This window comes from Salvia splendens, chromosome 5 (assembly GCF_004379255.2).
Source record: "Salvia splendens isolate huo1 chromosome 5, SspV2, whole genome shotgun sequence".
Classification (NCBI taxonomy): Eukaryota; Viridiplantae; Streptophyta; class Magnoliopsida; order Lamiales; family Lamiaceae; genus Salvia; species Salvia splendens.
The window spans coordinates 17,860,977-17,885,029 of NC_056036.1; the positions used below are offsets into that span (position 1 = coordinate 17,860,977).

A 24,053-nucleotide genomic window follows, 5' to 3' on the forward strand; every position below is an offset into this window, starting at 1 on the left:
TCCTGGTAACACCGTGTCAGTCAAAACTCTGCCATAGGTACAACCCTTCCCTCGTGTTGTCTACAAGAACCAGGTTTCCAGAATCCATGTTGGGTTGCGTTGCCGCTGATCTCACACACGTAATCGAGAAAATAAAGCACGCAAACGATATAACGTGGTTCGGTGATAAACCACCTACGTCCACGGAGAAGATGACCGGAATCTTATTGATGAACTCTTTACAATTACAATGAACTCACACTCACACTCTACCGCTCACAACCGCTCGCTATCTTGAGAATTAATCTCTCTGGGTGTGTGTGTATATGGTGTAATTCTGCTACTTCACTACTGAGCTCTATCGAGCTATTTATACAAGATGCAATCAAGAAATAAAATCCAACTAACTCTATTTCCCAAAGTTAGTTATAACCGCTACTCGGCTCAAAACCGAACTCTTCCTTCTCGGCTAGTTCCAGCTCAAAGCCGAGCTTCCTTCTTCTGCCTTCTTCTTCTCGGCTAGTTCCAGGCTAGTTCCAGCTCGGTAAGCCGAGCTTACCGAACTCCTTTCACCGAACTCCTTTCTAGCCGAACTCCTTTCTAGCCGAACTCCTTTCTAGCCGAGCTAGCTCAAAGCCGAGCTTCATTTCTTGATCTCTTCTTTGAGCTGCAGCTCGGCTCCAACACTCGATCAAATCAGTAGTTTGCACGGACACACTTTCACAAATCTCCACCTTGTCCTTGCAAAACTCCATCAATATCTAGATTCCCTTCTCAATCCTGTTCCATACTTCAACATTCCACAATTTCCACCAACTTCAAGCAATGCTTGAACTTCAAAGTTGGTAGTGACTTGGTTAACATGTCTGAGGCATTTTCTTCAGTGGGAACCTTCACCACATTGATCTTCCCACTCTGAATTTCGTCTCTGATGAAGTGCCTCCTTACATCGATATGTTTAGATCTCTCATGGAACATTTGGTGCTTGGCTAAGCATATGGCTGAATTGCTGTCACAATTAATCATTACTGCTCCCAGCTCTATCCCCAGATCTTGTAAGATTCCTTGTAGCCATTTTCCTTCCTTTGCGGCCTCTGTTAGTGCAATATATTCTGCCTCAGTTGTGGACAATGCGACCACCGGTTGTAGATTCGACTTCCAACTAATGGCTGTACCAAACAAAGTGAATATGTAGCCGCTTTGGGACTTCCTATTGTCCAAGTTGGCCGCATAATCAGAATCACAGTAGCCTACAAGAATCTCATCTTTCTCAGACCATGCTTTTCCACCAAATCTCAAACCAATCATAACAGATCCTCCCAAATATTTCAAGATCCATTTCAGAGCCATCCAGTGTTCTCTACCCGGATCAGCCATGTACCTGCTAGCCACGCTTATAGCATGAGCCACATCCGGCCTTGTACATATCATCAAGTACATTATGCTTCCCACTATATTCGCATATGGTATTGCACTCATTTCCCTTCTGATTTCATCGGTTTTAGGCGCCTGTTCTTTGCTCAACTTAAAATGGCCTGCTAATGGAGTAGAGACTGCCTTTGCATTTGTCACCTGATATTTCCTTATCACTTTCTTGATGTACTCAGCTTGCACAAGCCTCAGTTCCTTCTTCTTCCTATTTCTGACAATGTCCATGCCTAGGATTCGTTTTGCCTCCCCAAGATCCTTCATCTCAAACTTTTGTTTAAGCTCATCTTTTACAATCTGCAATTCACTCAAGCTTGATCCAGCTAGTAGAATATCATCTACATACAGTAACAGGTAGGCTATTATCAAATCTCCACTTCTCTTGACATATACACAGCTATCAAAGCTGGATCTCTCAAACTCCATCAGCTCCATTTGCTCATGGAACTTCTTGTTCCACTGCCTACTGCTCTGCTTGAGCCCGTATAGGCTTTTCTTAAGTAAGCAAACCTTCTTTTCTTCTCCAGGCCTTTCAAAACCCTTAGGCTGCATCATATAGATCGTCTCCTCTAGATCCCCATGTAAAAAAGCTGTTTTTACATCGAGTTGATGCAGCTCCCAATCAAAATGAGCTGTCAAGGCCAATAAGATCCGAATTGAGGTGTGTTTTACCACTGGAGAGAACACCTCAGTGTAGTCAATACCTTCTACTTGTGTGAATCCTCTAGCTACCAACCTTGCCTTAAAACGTATGCTTTCAACTTCCCCAACTTCAACCTTCTTCTTAAATAGCCACTTGCAACTTATGAGTTTCTGAGTCCCTGGGTCATTCACCAAAATCCAAGTCCCATTTCTCAACAAGGACTCTATTTCTTCTTCCATGGCTCTGATCCACTTCTGACTTTCCTTGCAATTTATGGCTTCTTCATAGGTTGAAGGCTCCGAGAACATGAGCACCTCTGCTACACAAAGAGCAAAGAAGCTCATATCATAATCTGAAAACCTGCTGGGCAAGCCTGCATTCCTTCTTGGATTTCTTCTGTTTCCTTGATTTGATGGATCTCCACCTCTTGTGTTTTCATCTGACTGAGAACTGGAAGCTCCACCTTCTTCTTGGTGTTCAGAGATTTCAACATCCTCATCAGCATCAGACCAAGCAGATTTCTCATCAAACTCAAACTCTTGAATGCTAGAGCTACTGTCACCACCAGGGGGTGCTCTACTTTTCTTGAATGGCATTTCTCCTTCATCGAACACTACATCTCTACTCACAATGATATTCTGACCCCCTTCATCCATATTCCATAACCTATACCCCTTCACTCCATCTTGGTATCCCAACATCACACATTTTCTTGCTCTTGGTTCCAACTTATTCTGCTTGATATGTGCATAAGCCGCACACCCAAAAATCTTCAAGCCTGAGTAGTCTCCCAAAGTTCCATACCATCTCTGATCAGGAGTCTCATTAGAAATTGATGAAGAGGGGCATTTGTTAATCAGATCAGCTGCAGTAGAAACAGCCTCTGCCCAAAATTTCTTTGGCATTCCAGAGTAGAACAACATGCATCTCACTCTTTCTAGCAACGTCCTGTTCATCCTCTCTGCCAGCCCGTTCTGTTGAGGGTTCCTTGGCACGGTCCTATGCCTTCTTATCCCTTTCATTTTACAGAAGCTATCAAACTCAGTAGATAAGAACTCCATCCCATTATCAGTTCTTAAGTACTTCAGCACTGACCCTTTCTCATTTTCATATCTAGTATGCCATTCTCTAAACCTCTCAAATGCTTGAGACTTCTCTTTGAGGATGTAAACCCATACCTTTCTTGAATAGCCATCTATAATAGATATGAAATACTTACCTCCACCTATGGATTCTGCTGGAGAAGGCCCCCATAAGTCACTGTGAGCATATACAAAGGGAGCTGTTGTAGTGTGCTTTCCACCAGAGAATGGTAGCCTTTTTGCCTTTCCAAGAATACAAGACTCACATTTGTTGAGCCTCTCTGATGTCCCCAGCCTCATTACACCCAGCTTAGCAAGCTCCTTGATGCCTTTTTCCCCCACATGCCCAAGTCTAGCATGCCACAGATCCAGGCTCTCTGACTGAGTAACATTTGCTGCATTGATCACGGTTTCACCCACAAAGTAATACAGGCTATTCTTTCTTTTGGCCTCCATGACTATTCTGGGATCCTTTGTCACCCTGAGCACTCCGTTACTGGACTCAAACCTGTAGCCCTTGGACTCCAGCAGCCCTAAAGAAATCAAGTTTCTCTTGATCTGAGGTATGAACCTCACTTCTGTGAGAGTTTTTACACTACCATCACTCACCTTCAGCTTGATTTCTCCAATCCCTCTAACATCACATGTCTGATCATTCCCCAACATTACTGATCCTGTGTGTGCTGTCAACTTTTGAAACCAGGATCTGTGGGAGCATATATGAAAGGAGCAACCCGAGTCCATGATCCAACATTCTTCAATTCTTGCCCCTGAGAGTATATTCAAGGCCTCATTGGCCTCCACTTCCTGAGCAAGATCTGCAGTATTTGAACCTGCATTGATCGCTTGTTCTTGCTTCCTTTTCCAAGCAAAACATGCCTTCTTCAAGTGACCCGGCTTTCTGCAATAGTAGCAGCTTCTAGTCTCCCTCTCTCCCTCAGCCTTATCTTTGTTTTGTTTCTTCTTGTTGAAAACTTTCTTGTTCTGACCCTTCTTCAAGAAAAGACTCTCAGCCACTGGATCATTTTGTCTAGTAGAAGTGGAATAATCATTCTTATGCGATTCCTTCATTTTCAGAGCAGAATGAATTTCTTCATATGTAACCTTGGACTCTCTTCCAAGTAACACCGCATCCTTGAAGTGTTCAAAACTCTTAGGAAGCGAATTCAGCAGCATCAAGGCTTTATCTTCATCCTTGATCATTTCATCGATATTTTCCAAATCATCTACACACTTACCAAATTCTTCAAGTTGCTCTGTAATTCCTCTCGCATCTGAGAATCTGAATGCAAGGAGCTTCTGCTTCAGGTGTAAACGATTTGTAATGGACTTGGTCATGTACAATGACTCAAGTTTTGTCCATACTCCCGCAGCTGTCTCCTCTTTGGAGACTTCCCTCAGAACCCTATCTGACAAATTCAAGATTAGGGTGCTGTAGGCTCTATACTGCATATCCTGAAGCTTTCCTTTCTCTTTTTCATCGACCTCCGCTTCTTTCTCGGCATCGACTTCATTCTTCAAGATATTCCATAGGCCCTGCTGCATCAAGATGGCCTTTATCTTCAACCTCCACAGCCCAAAGTCATTTTTCCCGGTGAACTTCTCCACCTCAAACTTAGCTGTAGACATTTCTCAAACAGACGGTGGGCAATCGCCAAGATCAGCTCAAGTACCGGAATTCTTGGACCCTAACTATCCCAGAAAGCAATCAAGAACTCCTTTGGGAAATTCCCACAGACGGCGCCACCTGTTGGGTTGCGTTGCCGCTGATCTCACACACGTAATCAAGAAAATAAAGCACGCAAACGATATAACGTGGTTCGGTGATAAACCACCTACGTCCACGGAGAAGATGACCGGAATCTTATTGATGAACTCTTTACAATTACAATGAACTCACACTCACACTCTACCGCTCACAACCGCTCGCTATCTTGAGAATTAATCTCTCTGGGTGTGTGTGTATATGGTGTAATTCTGCTACTTCACTACTGAGCTCTATCGAGCTATTTATACAAGATGCAATCAAGAAATAAAATCCAACTAACTCTATTTCCCAAAGTTAGTTATAACCGCTACTCGGCTCAAAACCGAACTCTTCCTTCTCGGCTAGTTCCAGCTCAAAGCCGAGCTTCCTTCTTCTGCCTTCTTCTTCTCGGCTAGTTCCAGGCTAGTTCCAGCTCGGTAAGCCGAGCTTACCGAACTCCTTTCACCGAACTCCTTTCTAGCCGAACTCCTTTCTAGCCGAACTCCTTTCTAGCCGAGCTAGCTCAAAGCCGAGCTTCATTTCTTGATCTCTTCTTTGAGCTGCAGCTCGGCTCCAACACTCGATCAAATCAGTAGTTTGCACGGACACACTTTCACAATCCAGGAGCTGTAAAACTGGATTTGATGCCACGCCTGATGAATCCGCTGACCAGATGATGCTTCCGCCACTGCTTATAACAAGACTTGTATTTGCGGATATCATCAAAACCGGTGCTTCTGAGGCAGAGATGGGATGGTTTCTGTTGGCAACCCAGGCTACAACATCTGGTGTGCTCTTGTGCCATATTCCTAGGAATCTCTTCAATGATTTTCCAAGCCGGTTTCGAAAACTTGGTTTTGGGAAACAAGAGTCTGCCCAAGAACAAGCTCTTGATTTGGAAAAAAGTATGTGATTCTCAGCTGCCCCAACTGTTAAACTTAGAAAGGCTATTGTATAGAAAAATATTTGTGCCATGTTAATTACAAGTGCAGCTGCAGAAGATATTTCTTAACCAGCAAATCATATTTATTCCCTTATTTTTCTTTCATTGAAGTCACTTCAAATTTCCATGCCAATTTGTTGGTAGTCAAAATTGATTTGCACTTTTTTCCTTTCCCATGAAAAGTAAACTCAAACTTTTGACCAACTTGCCAAACTCTCCATGATTTACAACATGTTTAAATAAATTGCAGTTGAATAACTCTTACCCATTAATTGATAATAAATTATATAGTTTATATTGCAATATTGGCTTATAGAAATGCAAATTTCTCCAAGTGTAGCTCTGGTATTGTTACAAATTCAAAAGATAGAACTGGGAAGCTTATCTACATAATGGGTTATTTGAGTTTTTTGAGATGTATATTGAATACTTTACTCAATACTCATTTTGACTTATGATAATTTGAATGAATGATAAAAATACATAACTCTATGGTCAAAGTTTCATCTTTCTATGCCCTTAACATAACCATTCTTAGTAAGGCTTAATTTATCAAGACTTGAAAACAGAAAATATTCATCCATCATTTGGCCTCCAAATCAGTAATGGTGATTGTTTCATTCTATGCTCAGCTGCTCCAACTCTTACACTCACAAAAGCAATGAAGCCGAGCACTGTGGTAAAAAAAACTGCGCCATATCTGCAGCTCCGGAAATAACTCTGCTAACCCCCTGAACAACAATGGAGAAAGGAAAAGATGGAGAGCTTTTTAGGTTAAAGAGTAGAATTGACCAACAACAGCATTAAGGAAATTCTTCTTCTGTATATGACAGACGAAGGGAGCCTGGCTTATTTATGTTAGAGATGTAATGCTACGTATGTTTCTGTAACAAGTGAAAATCTGACCTCGAAAATTTGAGTGTTAGGAATATGGATATCCCATTTACACAACTCTTGTGTTACAACTGCAGAATGATCTCATCTGGCCTCCAAGTCAGTAATAGTGATTGTATCTGATAGGAGTGAAAGGCGAGGGGAGGGAAGGGGAGCACGAGAGATGCTCTGTTTGTTGATATGTGAAGTGTAAGGCTAATATTGAAAGGAATCGATCACTTGAATTGCTGGAATAATATGAAAGTAACACTCCTCCGCAGAGGCCTACGACCAAGTCGTCCAATACAAATGATCTGCCCAGATGAATTGAACTCCCTAGCTTACATTTATTTATAGTCTAAAGTAAATAACTGAAAGCATAAAAAATAGGAACTGGACTGCCGCTTCTTCCTTCTTCCTTCCCGCTACTTCTTTGTTCAGTTTCACCTACTCCCTTATTCTTCTCCACCAGCTTCTGTTTCAGTTGGGCCTGCCTCCTTATTCCTCTCCATCGGCCAAACTACTTTCCTACTTCCTCGGCGGTAGACTTTCCAAGACCGGTCCGTATCAACTGCCCCACCCGTCGAAACAGCCTTGTCCACAAGGCTGAAGAAAGGAAATTGGCCCTGAACATCCGCCACGTCCATCCACGTGGCTTCATCGTCGTCCATCCCGAGCCACTTGATGAGGACTCGGTCAACTGACTCCCCCGCGCGCTGGTCAGTTCGAGTTGCCAATACCTTTTCAGGTAGGAAGGAAGGAGCAGCTCCTCCGAGCTCTTCGGGAAGAGTGGCCTCTGACGTGGCCTCGCCTATTGCCCGTTTGAGAAGCGACACGTGGAACACCGGGTGGATGCGGGTGGATTCGGGAAGTTGCAGGCGGTAAGCCATTGCGCCAATGCGAGCCTCTATCCGAAACGGCCCGAAGAAACGTGGGGCCATCTTTCTGTTGCGGGAGGTAAACAGGGTGGATTGCCTATGGGGCCGAAACTTCACATAAACCATGTCTCCCACGGCAAACTCCACATCCCGCCGCTTCTTGTTGGCTGAAGCGGCCATCCGGGCTTGCGATCGTTGGAGGTGGTGCCGTAGCAACTCCAATACCTCATCGCGAGAACGAAGCGTGTCGATGACAGCTTGGGCCCGAATTTCCCCTGGGAGGAACGAGTGCAAGGTGGGGGGGGGCGTCCGTAGACCACTTTGAAGGGTGTCATCCCCGAGGCGGAATGGATGCTGGTGTTGTAACAGTATTCCGCCCATGCTAGCCACTTATTCCTTTGTTTTGGCCGATCCGATGAGAAACAACGGAGATAGGTTTGCAAACAACGGTTCAAAACCTCTGTCTGGCCGTCCGTTTCTGGATGATAAGCCGAGCTCATCTTCAGCTTAGTTCCTGTGGCCCGAAAAAGCTCCTTCCAGAACGAGCTCAGGAATATAGGGTCGCGATCGGACACAATTGATCGAGGTATACCGTGGAGGCGAACCACTTCGTTGGTAAATAGATCAGCCACCTGCCGAGCTGTGAAGGGGTGGCATAATCCGATGAAGTGTCCGTACTTGGATAGGCGATCGATGACCACGAAAATGCAATCAAATCCTCCGGCCCGGGGCAAACCAGAAATGAAGTCCATGCTAATATCCTCCCAAATCCGGGAAGGAATTGGAAGTGGGTGCAAGAGGCCGGCTGGAGATTTGGTGTCGGCTTTGTGTTTCTGGCACGTCGCGCAAGTCGCGACGAATTGGGATACCCGCCGCATCATCCCGGGCCAGTAGACATTGGAAGCCAACCGGCGGTAGGTGCGGTATGCGCCCGAATGGTCCCCTGTTGGCGTGACGTGGAACTCAGAGAGGAGCTTGGGTATCCACGGGGAGTGGGGAGGGACGACGATCCTTCCTTTGTAGAAAAGGTTGTCGTGCACCATCTCGTAATGTGGGGCGGCCGACTGTCCTGCTTCCAGAGCCGTCTTGATTTTTAGCAGCGCCGGGTCAGCCGGCAATTCAGTCTGAATGGTCGACCATTCTGGCCAAGCTGGAAGGGATATGGCTGCAAACTCTATCGGCTCCTCATCTCGGCGGGAAAGGGCGTCGGTTGCCTTATTTAGCTTTACTTCCTTGTAGGCTATGGTGAAATCGTAGCCCAATAATTTTGCTGCCCAATTTTGTTGTGCCGGGGTCGCGAGAGGGTGAGCCAAAAGCTGACGCAAGCTGCGCTGATCTGTATGGACCACAAATCGGCGCCCCAGCAAGTATGGCCGCCAGTGATGGATGGCGAGGACGAGGGCCATGAGCTCTTTCTCGTAAGCGGACTTGGCCAACCAACGAGCGGCTAGGTTCTTGCTAAAGTATACAATCGGTTGACGATCTTGCATTAGGACCGCTCCTAGTCCTCGGCCTGAGGCATCACACTCAATCACAAACTCCTTGGAGAAATCCGGCATTTTTAGGAGGGGAGCAGATGTCAAAGCCGCCTTGAGGGCCTCAAACGCCGAGGCTGCTGCAGGAGGCCAGACCCACGGTTGTTTAGGAGACTTAGGCAGTGGCTTCTTCAAGAGTTCCGTGAGTGGCGCTGCTATTTTGCCGTAGTCGCGGATGAAACGACGGTAGTATCCGGTCAGGCCCAGGAACCCTCGCACGCCCTTCAATGAGGACGGAATAGGCCAACAGAGGACTGCTGATATCTTGGCTGGGTCTATTTTAACTCCCTCGAAAGACACGATGTGGCCTAAATATTCGACGCTGTCCCGCCCTAGAAAGCATTTCTTTGAGTTGACGACGAGGGAATGAGTGCGCAAAGCCTCGAAAACTTGGTGAAGGTGGCGCAGATGGTCGGGCCAGGCGGTACTGTAGACCAGGATATCGTCGAAAAACACCAAAATGAACTTCCGCAATGCCGGTCTGAAAATGTCATTCATGAGGCTCTGGAAGGTAGCTGGGGCGTTGGTGAGACCAAATGGCATCACTAGGAATTCGTAATGACCGGAGTGGGTTCGGAACGCGGTCTTTGGCACATCCTCGGCTGCCACACGGATTTGGTGGTAACCGGCCTTCAAATCAATCTTGTTGAACCACCTTGCTCCGTGTAGTTCATCCAACAGTTCTTGTATTACCGGAATGGGGTATTTGTCGGGAACCGTCCTCTTGTTCAATTCCCGGTAGTCCACGCAGAACCTCCAAGAGCCATCTTTCTTGCATACGAGGAGTACCGGACTGGAGAATGGGCTCGTGCTTGGCTGGATCACGCCCGAACCCAGCATCTCCACCACGAGCTTTTCCATTTCGTCCTTCTGTAGATGATTATATCGGTAAGGACGAACGGAGACAGGTTCCGTACCTGGTAGAAGCGGAATGCGGTGGTCTGTTTGCCGGCGGGGGGCAGCCCGGTTGCGGATTCCGTGAGGGAGGGGAATCCCCCTATCAGTTGCAGTAGCTGGTTCTTGGCGTTGGGCGAGAGGGATGGATCGATGCCGAAAGGAGCCGGTGCTGTTTCTGTGTCCATTGACTGAAGGAGCCACCCGCAGTCGCCCTCCTCAAGGCGACGGAGGTCCTTTGTAGAGCAGGCCCGACGCATGAGGGTCAGGTTCCCGTTGAGCGTTACCAGCCTGCCGTCGATGGAGAAGTCCATGGATGAATGCTGCCAATTGACCATCACATACCCAAGGGAGGCGAGCCACGAGACCCCCAAAATTATGTCGATGTTTCGGAGGGGAAACACATAGCAAGCTATTGTGAAGTCTTCGTTGGCCATCGTGACCGTGACACCTTTGCAGATTCCAGCAGCCCGTCGCGTGGAACCGTCCCCTAGGACGACCGAATAGGGTGATGTGGGGGTAATTGGCAGGTGCATCTGCTGGGCGCACTGCTCGGAGATGAAGCAATAGTTCGCACCGCTGTCCACCATTATCTTGACCTGCTGCGAGCCTACATGTCCAAACAACTTCATGGTATTTGCCGTATCTAGCCCGTTTAATGATAAAACGGAGAGCTCTGGCTTGCTCATATCGTCCAGCTCCGTTGTCTCCTCGCGGTCAGAGTCATCCCTCGGTCCATCGTCTTCCTCGCAGATGAGGACATTAAGAGTCTTGGGAGGGCACTTGTGGGTCGGGCTAAACTTGAGGCCGCACTTGACGCAGGTACCAGCCGCTATGTGCCTCTTATACTCCTCCGTGGAAATATTCCGGAAACGTTTGGACACTGGGCGGGATGAACCCGTGGACGAGAACTGAGAGGGGGGATTCGAGTATCCTGCGGATGCCGGCCGTCGCTGCTGCCCGGTGTAGGCTTGCGATACACTGTGGGAGGGGGCAGGGGTTATCCGCGGGGGTGGTTGTGATGCGAGCATGTCGATGTCCAACGCCAATTCGACGACGTCTTCATAGGTGGTGATTTTGGAGCCTTCATTTGCATGCGGATCTCTGGCTGGAGCGCAGCCATAAAGAATCCTAAATATTGCTGGCACGGAATGTCTGGAACTTGTGCGAGACGTGCCTCAAAGGCCGCCACGAATTCAGTGAGAGAGCCCGTGTGGCGGACTGCTGCGAAGGCCTCATACTCGTTCAGTGCCCCCGTACCACCAAAGCGTTTCATCAACTCTCTCGCGAAACGAGTCCACGCCAAATCCGGAACCCGAAGTCGCAGCAGCTGGTACCAGGGTTGGGCCGGCCCTGCCAGCGCCACCATGGCCATGCCCACCCGGTCCTCGGGAGCAGTCCCCGCGATCAAGAAGTATTGTTCAGCCCGCGCCAGCCAAGCTAGGGCCTCCGAGCCATCGAACGTGGGCATGGGTGACGCCGACGTACCCCCGGCGGCCGTTGATTTCGGCCCGTGATTCGCTGAGGTGGATCCATCATCGGGGTTGGTAGTGTCTTTGAGTTTGAGCGATGCGAAACCAGTGCGCATCTCCTGAAGCATGGCTGCTACCTGTTCCTCCGTATGGCGGAACTGAGTGTTTAGTTCTTTTACCGTCGCGTCCAGCGAGAGGCTGGTCTGGTGCAAGGCACCCGTCGCCTTCTCCAACTCATCCAGTCGCGTGTCCGCCCTAGAGTTCACCATTGTTCACCGCACCAAATTGATAGGAGTGAAAGGCGAGGGGAGGGAAGGGGAGCACGAGAGATGCTCTGTTTGTTGATATGTGAAGTGTAAGGCTAATATTGAAAGGAATCGATCACTTGAATTGCTGGAATAATATGAAAGTAACACTCCTCCGCAGAGGCCTACGACCAAGTCGTCCAATACAAATGATCTGCCCAGATGAATTGAACTCCCTAGCTTACATTTATTTATAGTCTAAAGTAAATAACTGAAAGCATAAAAAATAGGAACTGGACTGCCGCTTCTTCCTTCTTCCTTCCCGCTACTTCTCTGTTCAGTTTCACCTGCTCCCTTATTCTTCTCCACCAGCTTCTGTTTCAGTTGGGCCTGCCTCCTTATTCCTCTCCATCGGCCAAACTACTTTCCTACTTCCTCGGCGGTAGACTTTCCAAGACCGGTCCGTATCAGTATTATTCTCTGACTCAATATATGGTGATGTGCTGCAACTTCTTTCCATAAAAAACCCGGGTTCTTTTGGTTCGGGCAGAACTGCTCCATCACTTCCTAACATTGAAACCACCGACGACATGGTTGGCCTATCCTCTGCAAATTTCTGAACACACAATAACCCCACTTGCATGCATCTCTTCACTTCACACTCCTCAAATTTATCATACAAACATTCATCCATCAACTCTAAAGTCCCGTTTTCTTGCCACAGCAACCATGCCTGTCACAATAATAAACACCCAAGTTTTTGACCTTATTCTTGTATATGAAAATGCAATCAAAGTATTAATTTATATACATGGCCCAAGAGGTTAAGATAGTGATCTGAGTGTTCATATCCTCTGTTCCTTTTCCCGCTAATTATCTCCAGCAACACCACTCCAAGGCTAAAGATGTCAGATTTCTCCGAGTATTTCCCATCCATTAAATATCCGGGAGCCATGTATCCACTGCACAAAGTTATTCATCTCAAGGCCATTCTACAAAACAATGGACTACTTTGATGATATGAAGGAAGCTTACTATGTTCCAACAACTCGTTTTGTTTTAGCAAGAGACTGATCCTCTTGGAAAATTCTTGCTAACCCAAAATCTGATATTTTTGGAGTTAAATTTCCGTCTAGTAAAATATTGCTTGTTTTAAGATCCCTATGAATAATCTTTAATCTGGAATCATGATGAAGATATAACAGTCCCCTTGCAATTCCCACGATAATATCATAACGCTTAGGCCATGTCAACAGTGTTCTCCGATTGTGATCTGCAAACATATAACACCATAACAATTTTAACAGTGGATCCTCTCATTGAGAGGTTGAAGGATGTAGGGGATTTCACATATAAATTAATTAGAGATTACTGATGGGGTACGTACTAAACAAGCCCAATAGCAGTGACGGCCCATCAGCCCAAAGCCCAAGGAAGAGTATCAGTTCGGCATTACCAAAGAGTTCGGCCCCAGCCTACAGCTCGGTAAAAGCCGACCAATCAGTTCGGCATTACCAAAGAGTTCGGCCCCAGCCTACAGCTCGGTAAAAGCCGACCAATCAAGCTCTACTCTCAGATCGGCAAAAGCTGCTCGGCAATAGTTCAGCAGTTCGGTCTCAGTATTCGACCGAACTGGGAGATAGTGGACTCATGCAGAACCTCCACGACATCCACTACACGATCTATTTAGTGGTGGACCCATGCAGGATCTCATGACCTCCACGACATCCACGATCTAATTAGTGATGATGTAAGCCACGACCTAATTAGTGATGATGTAAGCCACGACCTAGTCAGTGGTGATGCAAGCCACGATCTTAGTTCAATGTATAAATAGAACTTAGATCAGATAGACAGGGGGAAAAAAGAGCTCTCTAGACATCAAATATCATATAGCAAGTCTGTATTTGTAAGCTGTAAACCAGATCAAGCAATACAATCTTGCCCTCCTTTCTTCCCGTGGACGTAGATTTACCTCAGTAAATCGAACCACGTAATTCCCTGTGTCGTGATCTATATTTTTTACCCGCATTCACTACCATCAAAAATTCGCCCAACCATCACTGGCGCCGTCTGTGGGAAACAGAGAACCAAATCTGTGATAAAAGCGAGTTTTTGATCCTCTTCCACCAAAAAAATGCATACCAGATCACATAATACCCGTGCTTCCGTCCGTGATAACCATGAGGAAGCTAGTCCAGCCCGCAGGTCTAGAAAACAGCCTCGGGAGAAATCTACTTCCAGTTCTCACGGAGAAGGAACAAGCCGCTCAAAGACTCATCGCACCGAGTCTTCCCAGCAGCCTGATTTGAACGAGGCTGTCAAGTTGTTTTTGGCCGAGAAGCAGGAAGAGTTCTTAATTTTCCTGCAAAAGGGCCAAAAGCCGGAGACGAAAACGGTGGATTCTCCCTCCTCATCCAGACATGAAAGTCACTACCGCAGTAGTGCCGTGTCTTCCAGGAAGAAGAATCCTCAACCCCGACATGTTCCTGTTCCTCCTCGGTACCGGAATCACAGGAGAACTCCATCTCCTCCATACCGAAGAGATGTCGGGTTCGCCATGTACGGAGCATTGAAGACTCCATTCTCGGACGATATCACCCGAACTCCCTTGCCACAGAACTACCGAACTCCGTCGATGACTTATGACGGGTTAGTGAATCCTCATGACTTCCTGGGACGCTATCAGTATAACATGGCGAACCAAGGTCTCAATGAGGTCCATATGTGCAAGCTGTTTCCCGAGCTGCTTATCGGGAACGCAAGAAGGTGGTTCGATAGCCTCCCCCAAGGCAGCATTAGATCTTACCGAGATCTAATGGATGCTTTCCACAGGAGGTTCTTTCAGAAAGCGGAAGCCCGAATCACTTCGGCTCAGCTGCTTTCTACACGTCAAGGTCGCGACGAAAAGATCAGCGACTTTATGACGAGGTTCCACAAGGAATGCCTACAAGTAGATTATCTCAATGATCTACTTGTCATTTCGGCATTCCAAAATGGAATCCTGCCCGGAGCTCTCTACAGAAAGCTCGTGGAATGCAGTCCGCAAACAGCTCAAGAGATGTGGGACATTGCGGACCAGTTTTCTCGTGCCGATGAGGCAGACCGTCGAAAACGGTCTTTAGACAGCTCATCTAGAGAAGACAAAAAGAAGCCCGATCATAGCGATCAGAGGCTTCCTCGCCGAACTCCTTCCCCACTAAAGGAGGGATAGCGGTCATCCGAGGTGATCAAAAAAGAGCAAGAGTGTTTGCAGATTGCGCTTAAAAGTGCCGAGCAATCAGCTCAGCACCATCAAGCATAGCAATCACAACAGCCGGAGTCAGAGGCAGGCGAAATGACCGAAGTCACACCGGAGCCGAACTCGATGGTGTACGGCACTGAAGCCGTGATTCCGGTTGAGAACGGCATACCCAGTCCCCGAACTCTTAATTTCTCAGCAGAACTGAATGAGGACGGACTGAGAGCCGAACTAGATCTTGCCGAAGAAAGAAGAGAATTGGCCTGCATAAAAGCAGCCAAGTACAAGGAGCAAGTAGCCCGGTATTATAACCAAAGGGTGAAAAAGCTGCAATTTCAAGTGGGAGATCTCGTCTTGAGAAACAACGAAGTAAGCCGAGCAGAAAAGCTGGGCAAACTCGAACCCACATGGGAAGGTCCATATCGGGTGTCAGAAGTCCTCGGCAAAGGGTCTTACAAATTGACTCACATGTCAGGAGAACAAGTACCCCGAACATGGTACATTTCCAACCTCAAGAAGTTCCATTTGTAAGAGACAGTCCGGTCAGTCAGTCTTGTGTCTAGTTCGGTCCTAGGGGTATGTGCTTTCTTTGTTTTTTACTTGTTTTTCATGCTTGTCTATGTGCGTTTTGCTTGTCTATGTGCGTTTTGCTTGGCTATGTGCGTTTTGTTTGTCTATGTGCGTTTTGTCTGTCTATGTGCGTGTCGTCTCTTACAAATGTTACTGAGGTATCTTGTTCTTCGAAGGCTGATCCCCTTTTTAGAACATATATAAGCCAACGATTGTGAGTCCAAGCTTCTAAGGAGGATACAAGACCACAATTCAGCTTAAGAAACAAGCAGTCCGTCTGAAACGAACTGCAACAAAGGGAAAGTCCGATCCACGCGATAAAACTCGCCGAATTAGGACAAGGGAAAGTCCGATCCACGCGATAAAACTCGCCGAATTAGGACAAGGGAAAGTCCGATCCCCAAATTAGGACAAGGGAAAGTCCGATCCGAGCGATAAAACTCGCCAAATTAGGACACAAGCTTAGTCCGGTCAAAGAAGTTTACTTCATAAGACCAAAGACGAGTCCGGTCAAAGAAGTTTACTTCATAAGACCAAAGACGAGTCCGGTCAAAGAAGTTTATTTCATAAGACCGAGGACTAAGTCCGGTCAAAGAAGCTTACTTCATAAGACCGAGGACGAGTCCGGTCAAAGAAGTTTACTTCATAAGACCGAGGACGAGCACGATGAAATTTTTTTTCGCTGAGCTGTAAATACGCAGTGATAGAAGCGAAATGAAGATTTCATTTATTAAAACTTGTTCGGCATACAATTCTGCTGCCCTACGAGAAGGCGTTACGCCATTACAAAGGACTATTCTACTGTCCCTGGTTGCTAAAGTTGAGCCATCTATTCACAAAATCCTCGTGAAGCCGAGTTCGGGCGTTCTCGGCAGCTGAAGAATAAGCAGGTCGACGAGATGCTCTAATCGACCTACCGCCTCTTCCCTGAGCCCGGGAAGCTCTAGCACCTCGGCGGCGAAGAGTCTTTTCACGAAGCATTTGTTGATCTTGCTCACTCATAATCACAGCTCCTCTACGAACTTCAGTCCGTCCTTGTCTTGACGTTTCCGGTTGCTCCTGAGTCCGTTCTCGTCTTGACGTTTCCGGCTGTTCCTGAGTTCGTTGCTGACTTGGAGTAGGGTTTTGAGCAAGTGAATCAGGGGTTTGAGCTGGAGTGTGACCATCTGTTGGCGGGAAATGCCTAAGGAATCTCTCGATTGAGGGACGCCGGGAAAGAATGATGTCGTACCGAGAAGCCCAGCGCCGCAATGATTTCACGACTTGTTGGCAAGCCGAGCTCTCCAGCGCATTGTTCCTCCGGAGTACATGATATTCCTCCCACAGTTCGTCAACTCGTTCCTGAACTTCAGAGATGGTCATTCCCCCGCGCCTGCAGATGAAATCCTCATACGCAGTCCTCTCAGCGACGGCAGTGTTCAGCTCGGCCTCCAGATCTTTCTTTTCGGACTCTAAGTCCTTATTGTCGGCCTCCAGCTTCACTAAACAAGCCAAGAGTTCGTCATTCTTCATCTGGTCAGCTATGGCTTTTTTCTCAGCTTCGTCTAAAGCGGAAGAGTACAGCCGCTTCCAGTGAAGTACCTCCAGCTCCTTAAGAGTTAAGAATACAAAGCAGCTATGTCAGTTCGGCATTTCAGTTTACTGAGCAGGTAGTAAACCACAACAGGAGTAAAAGAGAGTACGAAAAGCTATACGAAGACACAAGTGCAGAAAGAAGAATTTTTTCATTCATAAGAAAAAAATTTTTACACAAGGAGGGCTTCAAAGCCATTTTACAACAAGGAAGAAACTAAACTAAGAGAAGGGAGACGAAATCATACTCCGCCAGCTTCGTCTCCGGCTCCTCGGTGAGGTTCAGCTTCCTTCTCCTTGTCTGCCTCAGCTTCAGCCTCGGCCTCCCTGCTCCTCCCAGCCTGCTCGGTGCCCCCATCACCGATCAGCAGCACCTCTTGCTCGGCCTGCCTGTCTCCGGTCTGCCGATCAGGCTGCTCGGTCTCACCCTCTCCGTGGAAAATTGGAGCGGGTGAAACTGGCCCTAAGGAGGCAAAGATAGCCTCCATATTCTCGTCCCGGTCAGCTCGGCAACTACGAACTCGGTCAGCAGAAAGCAGGACCGAGGACGAAGCAAGCTCCTCAAGGAGCGGCAGACTCTGGAGACGAGCTGCTATCTCTCGGCCGTACAGCGGCAGAACGGCTTCGGGCCCCTGCTCGGCATTATCGGTCATCAGTTTCAGCAGATCACCGACAAAGGCCGAAAATTGATTGCTCAGAAAGAGTTTCTCCGCGAAAGCACGGAGAACCTCCCCTTGGGCAACCACGGCGGCCGCATCCCTCCGTTTCGTCTGCTCTCGCTGGATGGCGAGCTGGTTTTTGGCAAACTGGGCTTCATCCTGGGCCGAGATCCTAGCAGCTCTGGCCTTCTCAAAGTCGGCCTTAGCCTGTTCGGCCTGGTGACGAGCTGCCGCCAACTTCCTCTGCATCTCAGCATAATCGTTGGACGCTTTGGAGAGTTCAACGGCGACGAGCTTGGAGAGCATATCGTTCCTCTGAAAATGGAAAAAGGAAAAAGTCAACCGAGGGGCCACAAAAAATACAGGAAAAAAGTAAGGCCAGAAAATCAAGAAGAGAATTCACCTCGGCGAAGTCCGTGGGCCATAAAAAGGGCTCACAGATATGTTCCGAAGGAGGCGCCAAGACCACGTCTTTCTCTGGCGCTCTTGGGGGCTTCTGGGTCTTCCCCTTCCCCTTTGCCGAAGTGGACTCCGGCTTTTTTGGATCCGAAGAAGAGGTCTTTTGCCTCTTCGGATTCTTCTCGGCATCAGGCGCCGAGCTGGTAGCCTTCTGTTTCTCCGGCTCCTTAAGCTCGGAGGATTTGCGGCTAATCTTATTTAGCAAGTTCACTGCCAAAAAGCAAGAAAGCAAGGTTAGTTTTCGCCACAAAAGCAGTAAGGCACAAAAAAGAAGTCCTCACCCTCAGTCTCTTCGTCCGAAGACGAGGAGTCGAACACGAAGTCGCCCTTGACGAGCTCAGACTCCAGGTACTGCTTCCTAATCATAGGAATCTTATTGAGCTCGCCCTCGAGCTCGTTCAACGGTTCTAACCGAGGATGAGGAATCACGGACTTCGGCCCTCTCCAGGGAAAGCCCGGAGCCGCTGTCCTATTATAAAAAAAGAAGCGATGTTGCCACTTTGGCCACTTGGTTTTGCAGAAGGCCCTAAAAGGCTGTAAAGGGATCAAGTAAAACCAAGATCCTTTTCTCTTAAACTGGAAAAAATTAAGGATTGCCCTCAGAGACAGATCCTTATCTAGCCTACGCAGTTCGGCAGCAAAGGCCGATAAGTGCCTCCAAGAGTTTGGAGTCACCTGACCTAAAGGGAGTTGAAAAAAATCTAGCAGCTCTACAAAGGCAGGGGGAAGAGGGAAACGAAGCCCGCATTCCAAGCTGGCTTCATAAACGGTGGCGTAACCCTCCGGCGGCGAGTCAGCCCTATGAAGGTCGTCGGGAATCGCAACCTTCCCCCCAGGAAAAAAATATTTTTCGTGAAGGGATATCACAGTATCCTTACTCAAGATGCTGTGAAAATACTCTACGGTCTTCTCCCCGGATTCTTTCCGGCTAGAAGACCCCTTATCCCCTTTCCTACCGCTACCTGACTCAGAAGAAGAAGAAGAAGACATAGTTCTTACTCTTTGAAAGTCTGAAGAAATTCTGAAGAAATTCTTGAAAGCGGAAGGAAATTTTTACGCAAAAGAGAGAGAATGCAGAAGAAGCAATAGCAAAAGTGTTCAACTGATGAAGAAAGGACGTATTTATCAGATTCGGAGAAGATTTCAAAATCATCGCACCGTTTCGAATCCCACCTTTTCAGGATTCAACGGCCGGATTTTACTGTCGCATTTAATGCAGTCACGCGCAAGGCACGTCCCCTAACGTCAGCCTCCCCCGTACCTTTATCCAGAATGCCGAAGTGACTCGCTTCGCCGAAGTGATTCACTTCGCTTTTCGGGGGGGGGTAGTGATGGGGTACGTACTAAACAAGCCCAATAGCAGTGACGGCCCATCAGCCCAAAGCCCAAGGAAGAATATCAGTTCGGCATTACCAAAGAGTTCGGCCCCAGCCTACAGCTCGGTAAAAGCCGACCAATCAGTTCGGCATTACCAAAGAGTTCGGCCCCAGCCTACAGCTCGGTAAAAGCCGACCAATCAAGCTCTACTCTCAGATCGGCAAAAGCTGCTCGGCAATAGTTCAGCAGTTCGGTCTCAGTATTCGACCGAACTGGGAGATAGTGGACTCATGCAGAACCTCCACGACATCCACTACACGATCTATTTAGTGGTAGACCCATGCAGGATCTCATGACCTCCACGACATCCACGATCTAATTAGTGATGATGTAAGCCACGACCTAATTAGTGATGATGTAAGCCACGACCTAGTCAGTGGTGATGCAAGCCACGATCTTAGTTCAATGTATAAATAGAACTTAGATCAGATAGACAGGGGGAAAAAAGAGCTCTCTAGACATCAAATATCATATAGCAAGTCTGTATTTGTAAGCTGTAAACCAGATCAAGCAATACAATCTTGCCCTCCTTTCTTCCCGTGGACGTAGATTTACCTCAGTAAATCGAACCACGTAATTCCCTGTGTCGTGATCTATATTTTTTACCCGCATTCACTACCATCAAAAATTCGCCCAACCATCAATTACCAAAAACAAAATAATCGAGGCTTTTATTTTGTAGGTATTCATATATTAGCATCCTTTCCTCTTCTTCAATACCACATCCCAATAGCCTGACGAGGTTTCTATGTTGAGGTTTTGCAATCATCATAACTTCATTTCTAAACTCTTCAATACCTTGTCGTGAACATTTCGACAATCTTTTGATCACAATCTCTTCTCCCGATGGCATGTTTCCCTGCTTATTCATGCATGTAACGATTCTGAATTATTGCTTTGTACAACATCAGCACTCTAATTTAGTAGATTACCCCATAAACAGGACCAAAGCCTCCAACTCCAATCATGTTTTCCATGGAGAAATAATTTGTTGCTTGTACAATAGTTGCCATTTTGATCACAGGTAATTCTAGATCTTCATTATTTTCTTTCACTGGTGTATTAAGCAAAGGGAAAAAAGAATTAATGCCTGAGTACTAACTTGACTTTCTGCTTTGAGCATGAATAAACTATCTATTCTAGAATACTGCAGAAGTTGATTTGTTACCTCGCCTCTTTAGTCTTGCCATTAGAAGTACGCCTCCGTTGATAAAGGCTGAGATGAGAACACCAGAAGCAATCGATATCAGTATTATCTCCATAGGCCTTTTCTTCTCCTTTTCCTCCTCCAAACCTGTGTTAAATTTGTCTACAGGCAAAACCACCAGTCCATGTCATCTGCTTATTAAGTGAAGCCGCTTTTATGCTTATTAATATTCGTCTATGCAACAAATTTGATTCACCACAACACATGAACTACATCTCAAGTAAAGGGAATTTCGTTGTGTACCAGTACTCTTATATCGTGCTAAAGTAGTAATGAGAGGAATTACCAAGTTCAGAAACTGGAACACGGACATAGATGTTCTGCTTACTATCTGCTCCATAGTGTTGTTTGGTATCAATGAGTTCACCGAACCACATCAAACAGCCAGTGCCACCATTAGTAATGAAGGAATTAGCATAAGCCGTGCAACTACAGTTTTTAAAGCACTCAGCTTTGCACTCGTCAAGGCCCATGCTTGTATTTAACCAGAAACTTAACATATCAGGATACTTGACCCATCTAACCTGTCGAAATCCGTCTCCACCATTGCAATTCAATGGTTTAATTCTAGTGCATCCACCGGACCAATGTTGAAGGTCCCAATCCTTTTGGAACTTTGGGGCAAATCCCCTTAAACACTCACATCTGATTGACCTATCAGGTATGCAGATACAGTTAGGTCCACAGGTTCATCGCATGTATCGAGAGGAAACATGTTACGAATGCATCCACACCAACCCCATTGGACGTGAGTGTAGCAGGGGAAACGGCTGGCGAGCAGTTGACGGAAGCGCCAGCCGAGGACGAGGAGCGAGCTCCATCCGAGAACGAGGAGAGAGCCGAGGACGAGGAGCGAGCACCAGCCGAGAACGAGGCCGAGAACGAGGAGAGAGCCGAGAACGAGGAGCGAGCACCAGCCGAGAACGAGGAGAGAGCAGAGAGAGACGCGGTGCCGAGCAGGAGCTTGAGGCCAAGGGATCGGTTGAAACCTCCCAACCGATTCCTTTGATTAGTTAGAGTCTTTTGGTCATTTAATTATTTTTGTTATTTAATTATTTTTGGTAATTAGTTAGTCATTATGTAATTAACTTTTTTATTATTTTCCGTCGGGTTTTCTTTGTTGGTTCTTTCCCGATGTAGTTAGGATAGGTCGAACCAACCCTAGGGTCCATAGATTATAAATAGGGCTCTTCATTGTTCCGAAAATCTTATGAATGAAGAATATTATTTTGCCCAAGAAATTGCGTAATACTTTGAACCTTTGTATTCTGCCGACGAAGAGTGAATCTTCGCGCCAGATTTTGTTTCAGCCGCCGATCTTCTTGTTGAAGACGCCGGAACGAGTGTTACTTGGTGGAATTGGTCAGGATATTCACGTTAAGAGCAGGAGCATCTTAACAAGTGGTGCTTTCATTCCGTACTCATGGATGTGTGGGACGTCAACAACCCGTCTCGCCCGCCGCTGACAGGGGGCAACGCGACGGAATTGGGAATCGGCTCATCTCGCCGCCAATCTGGGGTTGTGATTCGGGAGAACGCGGGTCAGCCGCAGGAGCAGGCGCGCGGGGTTAATCGTGAAGGGGACGTCGACCCTTTCAAACTAGGGTTTGATCGAATTATGTCTCGTTTCGATCAATTGGAGATGCGTATGGATAATTCTGATCGTCGGATGGATAATATGGAGGGTCGACCCATACAGGAGGATGATCTCTCGGTTGAGGAGTCCGATTCCGACGATCGCGAGTATCGTTCTTATCGCGATACGTACGGCCAGCCCAAGGATTGTAAACCTAGACGTCAGGCAGGTTATCGCGGAGGGCGACCGCCACGGGGCGGGCGAAAGGACGTGTATAGAGGGCGTGATTCTTATCGACGTGAGGAGGGAGCATCGCCCGATACACGCCCGCGGCGCACGACAAGTTGGGACCGGCCCTCTGCGCGCCTGAAAGGGGGCCCTACTCGCCGCCCAACGGTGTGGGACAGTCCCCGACATCGGGAGCAGGGTGCTTGGAGACATGGAGGTGATGACAACACGGGCGTCACTATGCGGGCACCGCACTTCGACGGCTCAAATGCGACGAATTGGATATCACGCGGCGAATATTACTTTAATCACAAACTGATGCCCGAGGAGGACAGGCTACATTACACAGTTATGTTATTCGAACCTCCGGCGGCAGAATGGATTTTTAACTATCAGAAGAACAATCCCTACGTTACTTGGCCCGAATTTTTGGAGGACGTACGTCATCGCTTTGATCCTCAGAGTTTCAAGAATTATACGGGTCCCCTTGCGAAATTGGTACAAACGGGCTCTGTTACTGAATATCACAACACCTTTGAGAGGTATTTGGACAGAGTCCAAGGTCTTTCGGACGAGGCATTGATCCCAATCTTTATTGAGGGTTTGAAACAACCGCTCCAGGAGACGGTGGAGTTGCAACAACCGCAATCACTAGCCGAGGCAATGGCGCTGGCGCTGCGCTTGGGAGCAAGTCAGGAGCAGCGCGCGCAGCAGGCTGCTGCAACCCAGAAGCGGCAGTGGCAGAACAGGGACTCCCGGCTCGCTGCGGGGGCCCCGACGACCAGCTCCGGCCCACCACCGACTGGGGCGCCATCGACCAACACTCGCTTTGCTCCAGTCAGGGTTTCGCTGGCTGAAAAATCGGAGAGATCGAGGAAGGGGTTGTGTTGGCATTGCCCCGAGAAATATACCCCGGGACATGTGTGTACGGTGAAATTGTTGTGTTATGTCGGGGAGGAGGATGACGAGGATACACGACCGGATACCGAGTGTCAATTACAGGATGATCATGTTATCACGGCAGACCTATCTCACCTGCATTCGTTGAATGGGAACAGCCGGTCTAGGCCATTTAGGGTGACAGGAAACATTGGATCAACGGAGGTGGGCGTACTTATTGATACAGGGAGCACCCACGACTTCCTGCACCCGCGAATTGCGGAGCGCCTCCAGCTCGCTTTAACACCTATTCGACCCTTTCGGGTATACGTAGGAAACGGAGCCTCGTTATTATGTGCCCACGTGTCTCGTCGCACGAAGTTGACTATACAAGGTGCTCAGTTTTTGGTGGATTTGCACATTCTGGAAGTGCATGGAGCGGATGTGATCCTAGGGATGGACTGGCTCGAATCACTTGGCAAAATCTCGGCGGATTTTGTTGGGAAAACCCTGGAGTTCCGACGGGGAGAAGATGCGATCGTGTTGAAAGGGGATAGACCGGGACC

The 24,053-nt window shown here is 47.6% G+C and overlaps 1 protein-coding gene across 1 annotated transcript; it reads right to left on the reverse strand.

The window, feature by feature from the left end:
* Positions 1 to 12,074: 12,074 nt before the first annotated feature.
* Positions 12,075 to 21,277, reverse strand: LOC121803926 (G-type lectin S-receptor-like serine/threonine-protein kinase SD1-1). The gene is made up of 7 exons (XM_042203500.1): positions 21,091 to 21,277; positions 20,766 to 20,906; positions 20,530 to 20,651; positions 20,246 to 20,456; positions 12,755 to 12,992; positions 12,531 to 12,681; positions 12,075 to 12,452 (listed from the first exon to the last, which is right to left on the reverse strand). Exons 1-7 carry the CDS (start codon positions 21,275 to 21,277, stop codon positions 12,075 to 12,077), a joined length of 1,428 nt encoding a protein of 475 aa, XP_042059434.1.
* Positions 21,278 to 24,053: the final 2,776 nt, after the last annotated feature.

Excerpts from the sequence above, each read along its gene's own strand:
- LOC121803926 (XM_042203500.1), bottom strand. The coding sequence starts at position 21,277 with ATGGGCCTTGACGAGTGCAAAGCTGAGTGCTTTAAAAACTGTAGTTGC. Across the intron at positions 20,907-21,090 it reads TGTTCCAGTTTCTGAACTTG|ACAAATTTAACACAGGTTTG; the intron begins GTAATTCCTCTC and ends TTTTGCCTGTAG. Across the intron at positions 20,652-20,765 it reads GGCAAGACTAAAGAGGCGAG|TGAAAGAAAATAATGAAGAT; the intron begins GTAACAAATCAA and ends TTAATACACCAG.